Source organism: Zophobas morio, unplaced genomic scaffold (assembly GCF_036711695.1).
Source record: "Zophobas morio isolate AGI-343-1 ecotype UQ-CSIRO unplaced genomic scaffold, CSIRO_AGI_Zmor_V1 ptg000074l, whole genome shotgun sequence".
NCBI lineage: Eukaryota > Metazoa > Arthropoda > Insecta > Coleoptera > Tenebrionidae > Zophobas > Zophobas morio.
Window position 1 is genome coordinate 119,629 of NW_026972179.1, and position 17,055 is coordinate 136,683.

Here is a 17,055-nt window from a genome sequence, read left to right on the forward strand (position 1 = left end):
AAAATATGGAGCTTGCAATTATGGGGCGGAACCTAATTGCAAATTCGATATTTCCTTACACAAATTTTCCATTTTAAACATGTTCTAAGTTTCATGTTTGAAAAGAAGTCTACACATAATAAAACAAAAAGGAAAAATATAAGCCCGCCCACCCGCCCTATCGCAATTGTGACGACTTTTTTATTCGTTGTGAGCCAAGAGGGCGGAGTTTAACTGCAAAATACTTATTTCTTTGCAAGAAATTAAAAACATTTTTTGAGTATTGTGTTGTTCAAAGAATACAATGTACATTAAGAAAAAAGGGCATAATATAAACCCCGCCCACCCACCCCATCTCCATTGTGATGATTTTTTTTATTCACAGAAACTTAAAACACGTTTAAAAAGGGTATATTTTTGTAAGGAAATGTGGATTTTGCAATTCAGCTCCGCCCCTTGGTCTACCAACGAATGAAAACTTGATTACTCTTTAGATCAGGACAAGTATGGGTGGGGCTTAAACTTTGGCTTTCATTTTTTCTTAATATACATATGCAGTATTCTTTGAATAACACGATACTCATGGTAATTTCTTGCAGAGAAACAATAAGGATTTTGCAGTTAAATTCAGCTGCTTTGGCTCTCGATAATTAAAAAAAATCATCACAATTGCGATAGGGCGGGTGGGCGGGGCTTATATTTTGCCTTTTTTCTTAATACACATGGTATTCTTTGAATAACCCGATAGTCAAAAACGTTTTTAATTTCTCTTAGATAAATAAGGATTTTGCAGTGAAGCTTCGCCCTCTTGGCTCACGACGAATAAAAAAAATCATCACAAATGAGACCGGGTGGGTGGGCGGGGCTACATTTTGCCTTTTCTTTCTTAACATGTGTGGACTTATTTCGACAACAAGAAACTTAAAACATGTCTAAAATGGTAAACTTTGGTAGAAATCAAGTTAAATCCTCCATTTTTCATCTACAACCCCTTTAAATATGGCAGAAGTTGAACATCAGAGTTACTATCAACGGCAACTTGGCAACGGAGTTTATACTGGAAAATCCAGAGAGCATCGTATTGATTACACTTCGTACGAGAGCTACGTATTACTGGTTGCATACTATTTGTTTTACCAATAACACTGGATTTGAGTATTTAGTATTCTCAAAAGGTTCCAAATTGATACCACATAATTGTCGAAGCGAACTCATCAATATATTTTATGCAATAACTTTCTTTGATACGAATTTTCTCAACGTTATCATTTTTTTTTTTAGAAAAGATTAACCAACAACTTTTGGTTAGCCCGTAAAGATCGCAACAAAACTCTACGGCTGGAAATTAACACAAGCAGTTGTGGTGACCCAATTTGAATTAAAATTCAAAGAAATCGTTAAACATAGGCAACCATGTCCACGTTTAGTTCTTATTCTGGTAGTTGGTGGTTCTGCTTGAAATTTTAATTACAAGGTTGGTGCTATTTTATTCAAAAAATATTAGGCACTGTCATTCTATCATTTATGACAAATCATATGTGATTTAAGCTTTACTGTTATTTTGACAAATATTAGCACTTTTCAAAAATCTATTTTGTCAAACGATGCTTTTGATATTATTAATATCCGACAGATATGACACTACTGTCAGTAAATTAGGTTATCTAAATAAAGCAAATTTTACAACTTATGATATTAGTAAATGACAACTGCCTAAGATTTTTTGAATAAAACTGTAGAAGATGGCGGCTTGGTAGGGAGGTGAGAGGCTTCACTCTTGGTTGGTTCTTGTGAGTGAAAACCACGTGGTGAGTTAACGCTAACACCTGTGTAAATTTATTTTATTGTTTGTAAATTCACAGTTCATATTAGGAGTTCAATCGTTAACTACTTCTAACACAGTTTAACAATCAGGAATTTGTTTAGATAAACACTTGCTAGGAGATTTCATGAAACCCACATAAAATTTTTCACCTCATGCAATTTTTCTTTATCCCACAATTGCAACTTCAGTAATTTTTTTGTTGTATAATTTAAATTGAACGTAAATTTTCATGCTTTGCTGTTTCTAACCTCATGTATTTTTTTTTGTCTACACAAGTTTTACTTCACATCAGATTTGTCTTTTGGTTTTATAAATTTTTGCTAGTTTTTTTTGTAAATATTTTGTTGATGAATCATATAAATTATCTGATGTCCAATCTTAATCTCAATAATAAATAAACACAAAAATATCCAGTCAGCGTTGCGAGGAATAAGCGCCTCGGTGATGTAATTTTTAACGTTGCGAGGAAATGCCTCGGTGATGTAATGATGATAACGATGCTAATAAGGATGATAACTGCTATGGAAAATTATTTTAATCCCCGTCGGTTCACGATATAATGAATTTTGTTAATTTAACTGCCGTAAATGAACTATTAACAATATTGTGTGAAGAATTAAGAAGTGTTATAATGTAACCCTTACGTATTAGCATCCAGAAACTTATTCATTATTAGACAAAGGATGTTATCCTGACTACGTGAATTTCATGAAATCTCCTAGTGTCTGTTAAATTGTGTTAGCACCAGTTAACGATTAAAATCCTAACCTGATCGGTGAATTTATAAACAATAAAACAAATTTACAGCACTTGTAGCATCGACAGAATCATGCATGCTCTCGCCATGCCGCCATCTTGTCTACTCTACCGCCCTCTAATTAAAACATCCCCTACCGAGCTACCCACAAAGCGCTAACGTGCACATGGTTGCCTACGTTTAACGATTTTTTGATTGATTTTTTTTTTAATTTAAGTTATCCAAATGTGATTTCGCGCCGCTGTTAATTAATTTCAGCGCGAATATTTGATTCAAATTCGGTCACCACACAATTTATGGGGAATACAGAAATTGACAATCCGCAACCTCGCTGTGAATTTTTTTATACCTCCAAACTAAAACACTTTTTGAAAATATAAAAACAAATTTATTAACTGCAGAAAATATAATTTTTCTTTCTTTTTGTATAATAAATTCAACAAATATAAAATCAAACACAATTCAAAAAATTACATATGGCACTTTTAATTGAAGTGAAAAGTCCATCACAGTAGCAATATTTCTTCAAAGAATCGTTAATACATTTGCTATTGTCACCATATCTATTTATACGACTAATATCACCTAACAAACGAAATCTAGGCAACTTATGAGGCTGCGAAGCAACTTCCACCGTCGCTTCGAACATCGCCGGAGGTCTCGTTTCAAGCATAATCAACATATAATGCACCGTTTGATTATTCTCGTTTAAGTACAACTCGGACATCCCCGAAGAGACGATCTTCTTCAAATAGTAGAAAGCACACTTATGCCCGCTCTCCGAGGCCTGGATTAAAGAGTTAACCTCGAAAACTATATACTGAGCGGTATCCACGACGATCTGGGTGCTGGGATTCACGTACGAGTGTCCAGAACACATGCACCAGTGTTGTTCAATAGCACCATCTTTGCAAGTACGAGCTTCGTCCACCTCCCGGAACAACGAGTGGCATTTGGGGCACGCCAGACTCGGCTGGACTTCGTAACTGTGGTTAGTTAAGGCCAAAATATCCTGGAGGGTCATGTAAAGATCGAACGGAGTCGTCAGCCTCTTTGTATTAGTAAGAAAGTTACTAACTTCTTTGGGGTGACGCTGCTTCAGTGTTTTCGGTAGATGGACGTAGATGAAGGGTAGACGCTCCTCCACCCAGCCCGTGTGAGTGTATCTTATATCCCCAAACCGAAACCCGTGGTCGCTGAAGAAAACCAAAACCACGTTGTCCAAATGGTCATAGATATCTTTCAAGAACGTCTCGACTTTCGCATCCATCGAAGACGCAAGATTCACGTTATTGTGGCTGAAAGTGTTCATCCAAAACAACCCAAATTTCGGGCTCTTCTCAAAACTAAGAACAAAATCTTTGGCTAGGTTCATTATTCGTTCACCGGAAGTCTCGGGTCCGGAACACAAATGCATCCCGACGTTTAGAATGGAAGGTAGATTATCCGCAACGATTATGTACGGTCGAAAGTAGAAGTCCGTCGGCGGACTCCCGAAGCCCTTCCTGTTGTAATTGAACGTCCCAATCGAAGACTCGTCCTCGGCGTACGCCGTAATATACCCTAAATCATTAAACCTATCCCAAATGATGTCACAGTTATCCATTTTGTTCTTCTTGGGGTCGCACTGGTCGTAAACTTGGATCCAAGTCTTCCCAGTCAAAATTGCCACCAAGTTAGGAAACGTATTGTCGCCAATTTTGGTGTACCCCCTCAGATTCGCAAAGTCGTGCTCCTCCAGGAACTTGTACGTCTTCGGCATGGTGCGAACCAAGTTCAACTTCGACATGCTGTCAATCCCCACGAACAAAACACTCATCGGAGTCGTCGTCCACTCTTGTTGTAGCTTCTGGTGTACGTGCTCAGGGTTGACAATCGCGTGCACGTTGGAGTAGATCTCGGGATTGATGGGACTCTTGCACTTGACCCAGACGACGGATTCAGTGACGGTGGTACTGTTTTGGAACGGAACGCAATCTGAAACTCTACAGAGCGTTAGTTTGAATTTGGTGTATAATGAGTTGTACTTCACGGCGTCGTCCGACTTGTTCTCTTCGACGACCCGAGTAACAGCCGACCAGCAGCACGAAATCGTGAACCTGCTGTACGTTGCCAGGAGGCTTTGGTTGATGTGGAGGGTGATCGAAGACTCTTTCTTTTCTATGTACGTTAGAGGAGGTCGTTTCGAACAAGGAATGTAGGATTGTGGGTGGTAGTATGGTAAGATTTGTTCGTTGAACGGGTCTTCGTTCGGGATTTGACACTTCGATGTATGGATCAAGTACTTTTCGCCCTGAGCTTTCGACTTGGAATCTAGAAATTCGAGCATCAACGAGTAGTTCCCACGGGGTAGTTATATTACTATTTAGCACCAGTTCTTCGTCAAAGTTACCAATCTTGGATTGTGTGTAATAGAAAAAGATGACAAGGAAAGTTAGTACCATAAAAGTGAGAACAATTTTTCGTCCGGTTACATTTAGTCGGTCCTGCAAACAACGTGGATTAATAACAGAAATACTTCAAGGTCGCTACTGATAAATATTTGTATAAACACTTGCGGGTCACGACGTAGATAAACTATCTCGTGACCAGCATCTCAAGCCATGGAACCATGGGAATTACCACGGCTTGCCCACGACAAGTATAAAGATCGCACAGACATCGCGTTGATTCAATACCGGTTTCGCGGTCTAGAGATGAGTACCATGAAAATTTGCGCTACTTTGAGCATACTAATGTGTGTGATGTTCTTGGCCTTGGCCAAGCCGCCGTTGCCACCAGGAGGTAAGCGATTTTAAGTCTTGAACATAACGTCATGGGTGTTTCTAGGTCTGAATTATATAAATTGCACGCGCCCCAACGAGTACTACAACTGTGGAAGCGCCTGTCAGACGGAATGTGCTACCCTTGGCCAAGTTTGTCCCATAGTCAACTTTAGGTGTAATGATGCTTGTTACTGCATTGAGGGGTACGCCAGGAACGAGAAGGGCGATTGCATTCCGCAGTCGGAATGCAAGAAATGAGTGACAAGTGTTGGGTTTCTTTAATAAAAACTGAATGAAAATTGTACCTTCATTGTGCTGTGGTCTAGCTAAAAGAGCTTAAAACTTCGAAGTAAAACCTAACAAATACTGCTTTAGTATTATTATTTATTGCAAAGTACAATAAATTAGTGACAGTTATAACACGTCAATATGAATTTTTTGAATTTGATGGATGGAATTTGGTGCCTTGATTATTACAATATATAAATATGTAAGTACCAAGGGGGCTAGATGTTCTATATGAAACAATAACCTAAGGCTTGTGTCTGATTTGGTTTCGTTCTATCCTAAATACATGGGGAATGAGTCTTATATTTTGCCTTTTTGTTCCTAATATACGTAGCCATCTTTTCACAACAAAAAATTTAGAACATGGCTCAAAATGATACATGCAAAATCGATATTTTCTTACACAAATTTTCAATTTTAAACATGTTCTAAGTTTCATGTTAAGAAAAGACGTCTACACATAATAAAACAAAAAGGAAAAATATAAGCCCGCCCACCCGCCCTATCGCAATTGTGATGATTTTTCTTATTCGTCGTGAGCCAAGAGGACGGAGTTTAACTGCAAAATACTTATTTTTTTACAAGAAATTAAAAATGAGTAGCGTGTTATTTAAAGAATGCTATGTATATTAAGAAAAAAAGGCAAAAGATAAACCCCGCCCACCCACCCCATCTCAATTGTGATATATCTTTTTTAATTCTTAGAAACTTAAAACACGTTTAAAATGGTAATTTTTTTTTAGAAAATATGGAATTTGCAATTGGGTTCCGCGCCTATGTTTGCCAACCAATGAAAATTTTATTACTATTTAGATCAGGACAGGTATGGGTGGGGATTAATCTTTGGCTTTACTTTTATATTAATATACATAGCACTCTTTGACCAATATGACACTCAAAAACATGTTTTTAATTTCTCTTAGAAAAATAAGGATTTTACAATTAAGCTCTGCCCCTCGGTTTACGATGAATAAAAAAAATTATCAGAATGAGAAGGGGGGGGCTTATATTTTGCTTTTTTTTTTTAATTTACTTTGCCATCTTTTCACAATAAGAAACTTAGAACATGGTTAAAATGGTACATTTTTGCAGGAAAATATGGATTTTGCAATTATGGGGCTGAGCCTCATTGCAAAATCGATATTTCCTTACACAAATTTTCCATTTTAAACATGTTTTAAGCTTCATGTTAAGAAAAGAAGTCTACACATATTAAAACAAATAGGCAAAATATAAGCCCGCCCACCCGCCCTATCGCAATTGTGACGATTTTTTTTATTCGTCGTGAGCCAAGAGGGCGGAGCTTACTGCAAAATACTTATTTCTTTACAAGAAATTAAAAACATTTTTTGAGTATCGAGTTGTTCAAAGAATAATACGTACATTAAGAAAAGAAAAGGCAAAATATACAACCCGCCCACCCACCCCATCTCCATTGTGATGATTTTTTTTATTCTTAGAAACTTAAAACACGTTTAAAAAGGGTATAATTTTGTAAGGAACTATGGATTTTGCAAATAGACTCCACCCCTAGGTCTGCCAACGAATGAAAACTTCATTACTGTTTAGATCAGGGCAGGTATGGGTGGGGCTTAATCTTTGGCTTTCATTTTTTCTTAATATACATATGTAGTAGTCTTTGAATAACACGGTACTCATGGTCATTTCTTGTAGAGAAACAGTAAGGATTTTGCAGTTAAATTCCGCTGCTTTGGCTCTCGATAATTAAAAAAAATCATCACAATTGCGATAGGGTGGGTGGGCGGGGCTTATATTTTGCCTTTTTTCTTAATGTATATAGTATTCTTTGAACAGCACGATACGCAAAAACGTTTTTAATTTCTCGCAGAGAAATAAGGATTTTGCAGAGAAACTCCGCCCTCTTGGCTCACGACGAATAAAAAAAATCATCACAATTGAGACCGGGTGGGTGGGCGGGCTTACATTTTTCCTTTTCTTTTCTTAACATGTGTAGACTTATTTCGACAACAAGAAACTTAAAACATGTCTAAAATGGTAAACTTTTGTAAAAATCAAATTAAATCTCCACTTTTCTTCTACAACCCCTTTAAATACGGCAAAAGTTTAACATCAGAGTTACTATCAACGACAACTTGGCAACGGAATTTATACTGGAAAAGTCCAGAGAGCATCGTATTGATTACACTTCGTACGAGAGCTACGTATTACTGGTTGCATACTATTTGTTTTACCAATAACACTGGATTTGAGTATTTACTATTCTCATAAGATTCCAAATCGATACCACATAATTGTCGAAGCGAACTCTTCAATATATTTTATGCAATAACTTTCTTTGATACGAATTTTCTCAACGTTATCAATTTATTTTAGAGAGGATTAACCAACAACTTTTGGTTAGCTCAGTAAGATCGCAACAAAACTCTAGGGCTCGAAATTAACACAAGCAGTTGTGGTGACCGAATTTGAATTAAAATTCAAGGAAATCGTTAAACATAGGCAACCATGTGCACGTTTAGTTCTTCTTCTGGTAGTTGATGGTTCTGCTTGAAATTTCAGTTAGAGGGTTGGTACTGTTTTATTCAAAAAATATTAGACACTGTTATTCTATCATTTATGACAAATCATTTGTGATTCAAGCTTTACTGTCATTTTGACAAATGTTAGCACTTTTCAAAAATCTATTTTGTCAAACGATGCCTTTGATATTATTAATATCCGACAGATATGACACTACTGTCAGTAAATTAGGTTATTATCTAAATAACGCACATTTTACAACTTATGATATTAGTAAATGACAACTGCCTAAGATTTTTTGAATAAAACTGTAGAAGATGGCGGCTTGGTAGGGAGGTGAGAGGCTTCACTCTTGGTTGGTTCTTGTGAGTGAAAACCACGTGGTGGGTTAACGCTAACACCTGTGTAAATTTGTTTTATTGTTTGTAAATTCACAGTTCATATTAGGAATTTAATCGTTAACTAGTTCTACCACAGTTCAACAATCAGGAATTTGTTTAGATAAACACTTGCTAGGGGATTTCATGAAACTCACACATAAAATTGTTCACCTCATGCAATTTTTCTTTATTCCACAATTGCAACTTCAGTAATTTTCTTGTTGTATAAATTAAATTGAACGTAAATTTTCATGCTTTGCTGTTTCTAACCTCATGTAATTTTTTTTTGCCTACACAAGTTTTACTTCAGGTTTGTCTTTTGGATTTATAAATTTTTGCTAGTTTTTTTTGTAAATATTTTGTTGATGAATCATATAAATTATCTGATGTCCAATCTTAATCTCAATAATAAATAAACACAAAAATATCCAGTCAGCGTTGCGAGGAATAAGCGCCTCGGTGATGTAATTTTTAGCGTTGCGAGGAAATGCCTCGGTGATGTAATGATGACAACGATGCTAATAACGATGATAACTGCCTAAGGAAAATTATTTTAACCCCCCGTCAGTTCATGATGTAATGAATTTTGTTAATTTAACTGCCGTAAATGAACTATTAACAATCTTGTGTGAAGAATTAAGAAGTGTTTTAATGGTTTTAAATTGGGTTAGCACCAGTTAACGATTAAAATCCTAACCTGATCGGTAAATTTACAAACAATAAAACAAATTTACAGCACTTGTAGCATCGACAGAACCAAACATGCTCTTGCCATGCCACTATCTTGTCTACTCAACCGCCCTCTGACTAAAACATCCGCTACCGAGCTACCAACTACTCACAAAGCGCCAACGTGCACATGGTTGCCTACGTTTAACGATTTCTTGATTGATTTTTTTTCAAATTCAAATTATCCACATGTGATTTCGTGCCGCTGTTAATTAATTTCAGCGCGAAAATTTGATTCAAATTCGGTCACCACACAATTATGGGGAATACAGAAATTGACAATTCGCAACCATGCTGTGAATTTTTTTGTTCCTCCAAAATAAAATACTTTTTGAAAATATAAAAACAAATTTATTAACTGCAGAAAATATAATTTTTCTTTCTTTTTGTATAATAAATTCAACAAATATAAAATCAAACACAATTCAAAAAATTACATATGGCACTTTTAATTGAAGTGAAAAGTCCATCACAGTAGCAATATTTCTTCAAAGAATCGTTAATACATTTGCTATTGTCACCATATCTATTTATACGACTAATATCACCTAACAAACGAAATCTAGGCAACTTATGAGGCTGCGAAGCAACTTCCACCGTCGCTTCGAACATCGCCGGAGGTCTCGTTTCAAGCATAATCAACATATAATGCACCGTTTGATTATTCTCGTTTAAGTACAACTCGGACATCCCCGAAGAGACGATCTTCTTCAAATAGTAGAAAGCACACTTATGCCCGCTCTCCGAGGCCTGGATTAAAGAGTTAACCTCGAAAACTATATACTGAGCGGTATCCACGACGATCTGGGTGCTCGGATTCACGTACGAGTGTCCAGAACACATGCACCAGTGTTGTTCAATAGCACCATCTTTGCAAGTACGAGCTTCGTCCACCTCCCGGAACAACGAATGGCATTTGGGGCACGCCAGACTCGGCTGGACTTCGTAACTCTGGTTAGTAAACGCCAAAATATCCTGGAGTGTCATGTAAAGATCGAACGGAGTCGTCAGTCTCCTCGTATTGGTAAGAAAGTGGCCAACTTCTGTGGGGCGAAGCTGCTTCAACGTTTTCGGTAGATGGACGTAGATGAAGGGTAGACGCTCCTCCACCCAGCCCGTGTGAGTATATCTTATATCCCCAAACCGAAACCCGTGGTCGCTGAAGAAAACCAAAACCACGTTGTCCAAATGGTCGTATATATCTTCCAAGAACGCCTCGACTTTCTCATCCATCGAAGACGGAAGATTCACGTTATCGTGGCTGAAAGTGTTCATCCAAAACAACCCGAATTTCGGGTTCTTCTCAAAACTAAAAGCGAAATCTTTGGCTAGGTTCATTATTCTTTCACCAGAAGTCTCCGGTCCGGAGCAAGTATGCATCCCGAATCTTCGAATGGAAGGCAGATTTTCCGCTGCGATCATGTACGGTCGGAAGTAGAAGTCCGTCGGCGGACTCCCGAAGCCCTTCCGGTTGTAATTGAACGTCCCAATCGAAGACTCGTCCTCGGCGTACGCCGTAATATATCCTAAATCATTAAATTTATCCCAAATTATATCACAGTTATTTATTTTGTTCTTCTTGGGGTCGCACTGATCGTAAACTTGGATCCAAGTCTTTCCAGTCAAAATGGCCATTAAATTAGGAAACGTATTGTCAGCAATCTTGGTGTATCCCCTCAGATTCGCAAAGTCGTGCTCCTCCAGGAACTTGTACGTCTTCGGCATAGTGCGAACCAAGTTCATCTTCGAAATACTATCAATCCCGACGAACAAAACACTCATCGGGGTGGTCGTCCAGTCCTGCTGTAGCTTCTGGTGCACGTGCTCAGGGTTGAGAATCGCGTGCACGTTGGAGTAGATCTCGGAATTGATAGGACTCTTGCACTTGACCAAGACGATGGATTCGGTGACGGTCGTACTGTTTTGGAACGGAACGCAATCTGAAACTCTACACGACGTTAGTTTGGATTTCGTTGTACGACAAGTTTTACTTACTTTAGCGCGTCGTCCGACTTGTTCTCTTCGACGACCCGAGTGACCGCCGACCAGCAGCACGAAATCGTGAACATACTGTATGTTTCCAGGAGGCTTTGGTTGATCCGGAGTGTGATAGACGAGTCTTTCTTTTCTATGTAGGTTAGAGGAGGTCGTTTCGAACAGGGGATGTAGGACTCTCGGTGGTAGTACGGTTTGACTTCTTCGTTGAAAGGGTCGTCGTTCGGGATTCGACATTTTGATGTGTGGATCAAGTACTTTTCGGCGTCACTCGGAGGTTTTGGCTTGGAATCTAGAAATTCGAAATGTCAATGGGTACTTCGCACAGGAGCGATATTTACAATTTAGCACTAGTTCTTCTTCGAAAGTATGGATGTTGAATTGTGTGTAATAGAAAAAAATGATCAGGAAGGTTAGTACCATAAAAGTGAGGAAGAATTTTCGTGCGGTGCCATTTTTTCGGATGGGCCAGTCCTGCAAACAAAACGTGGATTAGTACCACACTTTAATTAACCACGAACGAAAACAACTCAAAGCAGTGACTACTCGTCAAAAGTAGTTCCAGCGATTTAAAACACTTCCAAGGACTTCGACTTTTAAACCACTAAATATTCACAATGCAATGAAATTCGTCTATTACAAAAATACTACAAAAATAAACCCGACTAAATATACACCAGTCTGCTGCGTCTGAACATATTCTTACACTTCCAGTGGTAAAAAAACAAGACTTCCGATCTTTTTTTAGATCGTGTAACTACAACGCACTGACATTTCACTACAAATCCCGTACAATAATACCATGTTCAATTTAAAGCATCGCAATCGCTTAATTCGGTCGATAGAGGTCAATAATGTCACAATAAAAAATTTATAACAATCATAGGAGCGAAGGTTGCATCCCACGTCCACGGAATCGTAAAGACCGACGATTGATGGATGGTTTAACCGAAATGTGGGAGTCAACACTTGATTACAGGTCAAACGGTGGTTACAAAATGTGAAAGTGGTGTGTAGATGCTTAAATTATGATAACAGCTTGTCAAAGCAATTACGTGAAACCAGTAATTAATTGGGTTTGTCGTCAGCCTGTTCGGTGGACAATTGGTAAATATTTGGTCGCAATCGATTGGAAGAGTTATTTCTGAAACCCGTGACGTCACTTCCTGTCGGCGTAATTGGACAGTTTAGTCTGCGAAACAAAGGAAAGAAGCACTAAAAAGCAACGGCATTCATGGTCACGATTTGCATAGTTACCGACTTTGAAGACAATTTGAATAAATAAGTTACGTTTGCAAGGACGTGGGTTCTTTTTTTTTTTTTGATACGCCACTGGTTAAAGCCTAAGTGACAGACTACGATGACTCACCACGTTCTTCTTCCCATACTATTTCCACCCCAATAACTTTTAATTACAACAACAAAATCGATGCGCTTGGATAAACTTGGCAATTTTGAAAGTTCTAAAAAGTGAAGCTAATGACCTAACTCTGAAATCTTAAAGATTGTGTGTTAAAGATAGTGTGGAAGGTTACTCTACATCAAGAAAAATGTAATCGGAGTAAGGTCATTCGTTACTCCCGAATTCGGGAAAAAATTCTTGTCAAAATTTTTGAACTCGTACCAAGTTCTGAAAAGTTTCGAGTCTATGACACCTCAGACGGTTACATAACACCGCACGCTAAAATACTCGGGGTCATGGTCGCCTTTAGACTTGTAAACTCGATCGCGTATGACTCCAGCGTTTAATTTGATTGCTCGAAGATTAACAACATTGCATCCTTCAATTCAATTAAGTCCGAGTGGATGCTTACGCAGGAGCTGCGAACATTCGTTCCAAATTCAAAGTGTAAATATATCGGGATTAAAATAAAACAGAACGTAACTATGTTAATCGAAATATGATGGCGATGACGCGTTTTTGCCGACGAATTTCTAGCAACAAAAAGGGGCGATGGTGATAACTTGATAAGAGTGCAAGAAGATATGGTGTTACACAAAGACATGCGTTATCTGTTCTTGGTATTTGTGGAGGAAAAAATAAATGTATCAGTCGGGTCATCGTTTTTTTCTTTGTGGAAAAATAATTCAAACGTGTGACTCACGATCTCGTGTGACCGTGGAAAACCCAAACAAATGTCAGCTTTGGTTTCAAGATTGTTATGCATTTATTTGCAAACACGACACCCTTGAGTGGAGTATTGTTGCACCAGGTCACGTCTAATTTCAAAGCGTAGCAACTACCGAACCGAAGTACTAAATTCAAAATCGAAAATTTCGGAAATTGATAATAATTCCGTGACAGTCACGATTTCCGCCTCCGTGGGGGCCAACCACAACAAAGGATGTTTTTATTGGCAGTGATTTTTGAATTTTTAAAAATTCTTCAATTTTTGGTTTTTACGTTGATTGATGAAGTTTTCATTCAATTTTTTTGAGGGGGTATTTTAATTTTCAGTCTTCTCATTTTTTCAATTTTTTTCGCTTTGTAATTTTTCGTTTTTTCAAATTTTACTTTTTTCAATATTTGAATATTTCACTTTTTTATTTTTCGATATTTCAATTTTTTAATTTTTGGAAATTTTAATTTCTCACTTTTTCAATTTTTCGATTCCTCGATTCTTAATTTTCCGATTTCAGTTTTACGAGGTTGGATCATTTTCGATTTTCATACAATTTTTCGATTTTGCATTTTAATTTTTCGCTTAACCATGTCCGGATTTTTTTTATTTTCATATTATAATTTTTGGAGTTTTCGGTTTCTGGAGATTTAATTTTTTGATGTCAACTTCGGATTTATTTCAATTTTTTTAAGCTTTACAATTTTTCAGTCTTGGAATTTTTTCATTTTTCAATTTTTCCAATTTTTCACTTTAATTTTTCGCTTTGCAAGTTTTCAATTTTCAATTGTTGGCCATTTTTATTTTTCATTTCTTCAATGTTTCAACTTTTCGCTTTTTCAGTTTTTCTATTTTTAATTTTTCGATTTGCACTTCTTTATCTTACAATTTCTTTCCTTCAATAAACATTTGCTTTTCATTTTTCCTACATGGAATTTTAAAATTTTTCTGTTTCAATTTAATTTTTCTTCTTTATATTTTTTCGATTTTTTAATTTCTTTTTCTCGAAATTTAAATTTTTTGATACATAATACATAATAATAATAATGTTTATTAACGGATACACCTTTACATAGAATTATAAACATACAATTACTTATAAATAAGCAAATATTGATATTATTAATTCGAATGAATTTCTTTCAATTTTCAAATTTTTCATTTTTTCGTTTTTTCAGCCTTAGAATTTTTCGTCTTTCCAATTTTAATTTTTCGCATTGGAATTTTTCATTTTTCATTTCTTCATTTTTCATTTTTTCGATTTTTCAGTTCTTAGATTTTTAATTTTTCGATTTGCAGTTTTTTGATCTTACAATTTCTCTTTCATTCAATAAAAATTTGATTTTCATTTTTTCCATATGGAATTTTAAAATTCTTCTGTTTCATTTAATTTTTCCCCTTTGCAATTTTCCGATTTTTCAACTTTGGATTTTTCAATTTTTCGATTTTTGACTTGGAAATTTTTCAATTTTTCAACTCAATTTTTCCGTTTATATTTTTTTGATTTTTTAATTTTTATATTTTAATTGTTTGATTTTTCAGTTTCTCGAAATGTTAATTTTTTGATATTTCAACTTGGGATTTCTTTCGATTTTCAAATTTTTCAATTTTTCGATTTTTCAGCCTTGGAATTTTTCATCTTTCCAATTTTAATTTTTCGCATTCCAATTTTTCATTTTTCATTTTTTCGATTTTTCAGTACTTCGATTTTTAATTTTTCGATTTGCAGTTTTTTGATGTGACAATTTCTCTTTCATTCAATAAAAATTTTATTTTCATTTTTTCTATATGGAATTTTTGAATTTTTCGATGTTTCATTTCAATTTTGATTTTTCAATTTTTCAATGGCTCGATTTTTAATTTTTCGATTTTGCAGTTCAATTTTTCGTTTTACATTTTTTCGATTTTTTTAATTTTATATTTTAATTTTTCGATTTTTCAGTTTCTCGAGATTTAATTTTTGGATCTGTAAACTTGAGATTTTTTTCAATTTCCAAGTTTTTCATTTTTTCGATTTTTTAGCCTTGGAATTTTTCAATTCTTCAACTTTCCAATATTTCATTTTAATTTTTATCTTTCATTTCTTCAATTTTTCAATTTTTCGATTTTTAATTGTTTGATTTGCAGTTTTTCGATTTTTCAGATTTTACATATTTCATTTTTTTTCAATATTTCTACATTTCACTTTATTTTTCGATTTTTCAGTTTTGAAATTCGTTAATTTTTTTTAATTTTTGGAAATTTCAATTTGTCCCTTTTTCAATTTTTCAATTCCTCGATTCTTAATTGTTCGATTTCAGTTTTCTGATTTTCATACAATTTTTTAGCGACTCCACTTTAATTATTCTACATGGAATTGTCCAAATTTTCGATTTTGCATTGTAATTTTTCGCTTAACAATTTTCCTATTTTTTTTATTTTCATATTTTAATTTTTGGAGTTTTCGTTTTCTGGACATTTAATTTTTTGATATGTCAACTTCGGATTTATTTCAATTTTTTTAAGCTTTTCGTTTTTTCGATTTTTCAGTCTTGGAATTTTTTAATTTTTCAACTTTTTCAATTTTTCATTTTAATTTTTCGCTTTGAATTTTTCAATTTTCAATATTTGTTGGCCATTTTTATTTTTCATTTCTTCAAAGTTTCAACTTTTCGCTTTTTTGGTTCTTCGATTTTTAATTTTTCGATTTGCAGTTTTTTATCTTACAATTTCTCTTTCCTTCAATAAAAGTTTGATTTTCATTTTTTCTATAGAATTTTTAAATTTTTCTATTTCATTTTTTCCCCTTTACAATTTTTCGATTTTTCAACTTTGGAATTTTTCAATTTTTCGATTTTTGACTTGGGAATTTTTCAATTTTTCAGCTCAATTTTTCCCTTTATATTTTTTCGATTTTTTAATTTTTATATGTAATTTAATTGTTTGATTTTTCATTTTCTCGAAATTTAAATTTTTTGATATTTCAACTTGGGATTTCTTTCGATTTTCAAATTTTTAATTTTTTCGATTTTTAATTTTTCGATTTGCAGTTTTTTGATCTTACAATTTCTCTTTCATTCAATAAAAAAATTATTTTCATTTTTTCCATATGAGATTTTTAAATTTTTCGATGTTTCATTTCAATTTTCCGCTTTACAATTTTTCAATTTTTCAATTTTGGAATTTTTCAATGGCTCGATTTTTAATTTTTCGATATGGAATTTCCAATTTTTCGATTTTGCAGTTCGATTTTTCGTTTTACATTTTTCGATTGTTTTTTTTTATATTTTAATTTTTCGATCTTTCAGTCTCTCGAAATTTAATTTTTGAATCTGTAAACTTCAGATTTTTTTCAATTTCCAAGTTTTTCATTTTTTCGATTTTTTATCCTTGGAATTTTTCAATGCTCTCCAATATTTCATTTTAATTTTTATCTTTCATTTCTTCAATTTTTCGATCAATCTTTCGATTTCTTGACCACGGAATTTTTAAATTTTTAATTTACCGATTTAGTTTTTCGAATTTACAAATTTTCGACATCACAATTTTCCGTTCCTTAAATTTTCAGTTTGCAATTCTTTGAGTTTTCACTTTTAACTTATTTAATTTTTCGATGTGTCAACTTTGGAATTTTTTATTTTCAATTTTTCGATTTTTCAGTTTCTCAGTTGTTAATTTTTCGATTTGTAGTGTTTCGATTTTCCAATTTTTCGAATTTACAAATTTTCCATATTAC

The 17,055-nt window shown here is 34.8% G+C and overlaps 3 protein-coding genes across 7 annotated transcripts in view; 1 reads left to right on the top strand and 2 right to left on the bottom strand.

Annotated features, from left to right (window-relative positions):
• Positions 1–2,926: 2,926 nt before the first annotated feature.
• On the bottom strand, positions 2,927–5,085 carry LOC135143737 (uncharacterized). Of its 2 annotated transcripts, XM_064075660.1 has the most exons (3): positions 4,924–5,085; positions 4,589–4,874; positions 2,927–4,546 (listed from the first exon to the last, which is right to left on the bottom strand). In XM_064075660.1, exons 1-3 carry the CDS (start codon positions 5,003–5,005, stop codon positions 3,013–3,015), a joined length of 1,902 nt encoding a protein of 633 aa, XP_063931730.1. In that variant the 5' UTR covers positions 5,006–5,085; the 3' UTR covers positions 2,927–3,012. The 2 variants fall into 2 exon arrangements, with proteins under 2 accessions (XP_063931730.1, XP_063931729.1); XM_064075659.1 differs by having other exon boundaries at positions 2,927–4,874.
• Positions 5,086–5,149: 64 nt separating this feature from the next.
• Positions 5,150–5,692, top strand: LOC135143740 (inducible metalloproteinase inhibitor protein-like). Its single transcript, XM_064075665.1, has 2 exons — positions 5,150–5,345; positions 5,391–5,692. The coding sequence occupies exons 1-2, from the start codon at positions 5,165–5,167 to the stop codon at positions 5,582–5,584; spliced, it is 375 nt and encodes a 124-aa protein (XP_063931735.1). The 5' UTR covers positions 5,150–5,164; the 3' UTR covers positions 5,585–5,692.
• A 3,861-nt stretch (positions 5,693–9,553) lies between these two features.
• LOC135143718 (uncharacterized) overlaps positions 9,554–17,055 on the bottom strand; it is a 30,757-nt gene continuing 23,255 nt past the window's right edge. For 2 of the 4 annotated variants that reach the window (XM_064075626.1, XM_064075627.1), the window contains 3 exons: positions 11,562–11,694; positions 11,221–11,512; positions 9,554–11,173 (listed from right to left, as the gene is read on the bottom strand). In XM_064075626.1, coding sequence (XP_063931696.1) covers positions 9,640–11,173; positions 11,221–11,512; positions 11,562–11,694 — 1,959 coding nt within the window. In that variant the 3' untranslated portion in view covers positions 9,554–9,639. Of the gene's footprint in view, positions 11,174–11,220; positions 11,513–11,561; positions 11,695–11,897; positions 12,189–17,055 lie in introns of those variants that run through there. The other 2 variants (XM_064075629.1, XM_064075628.1) reach the window with 2 other exon arrangements.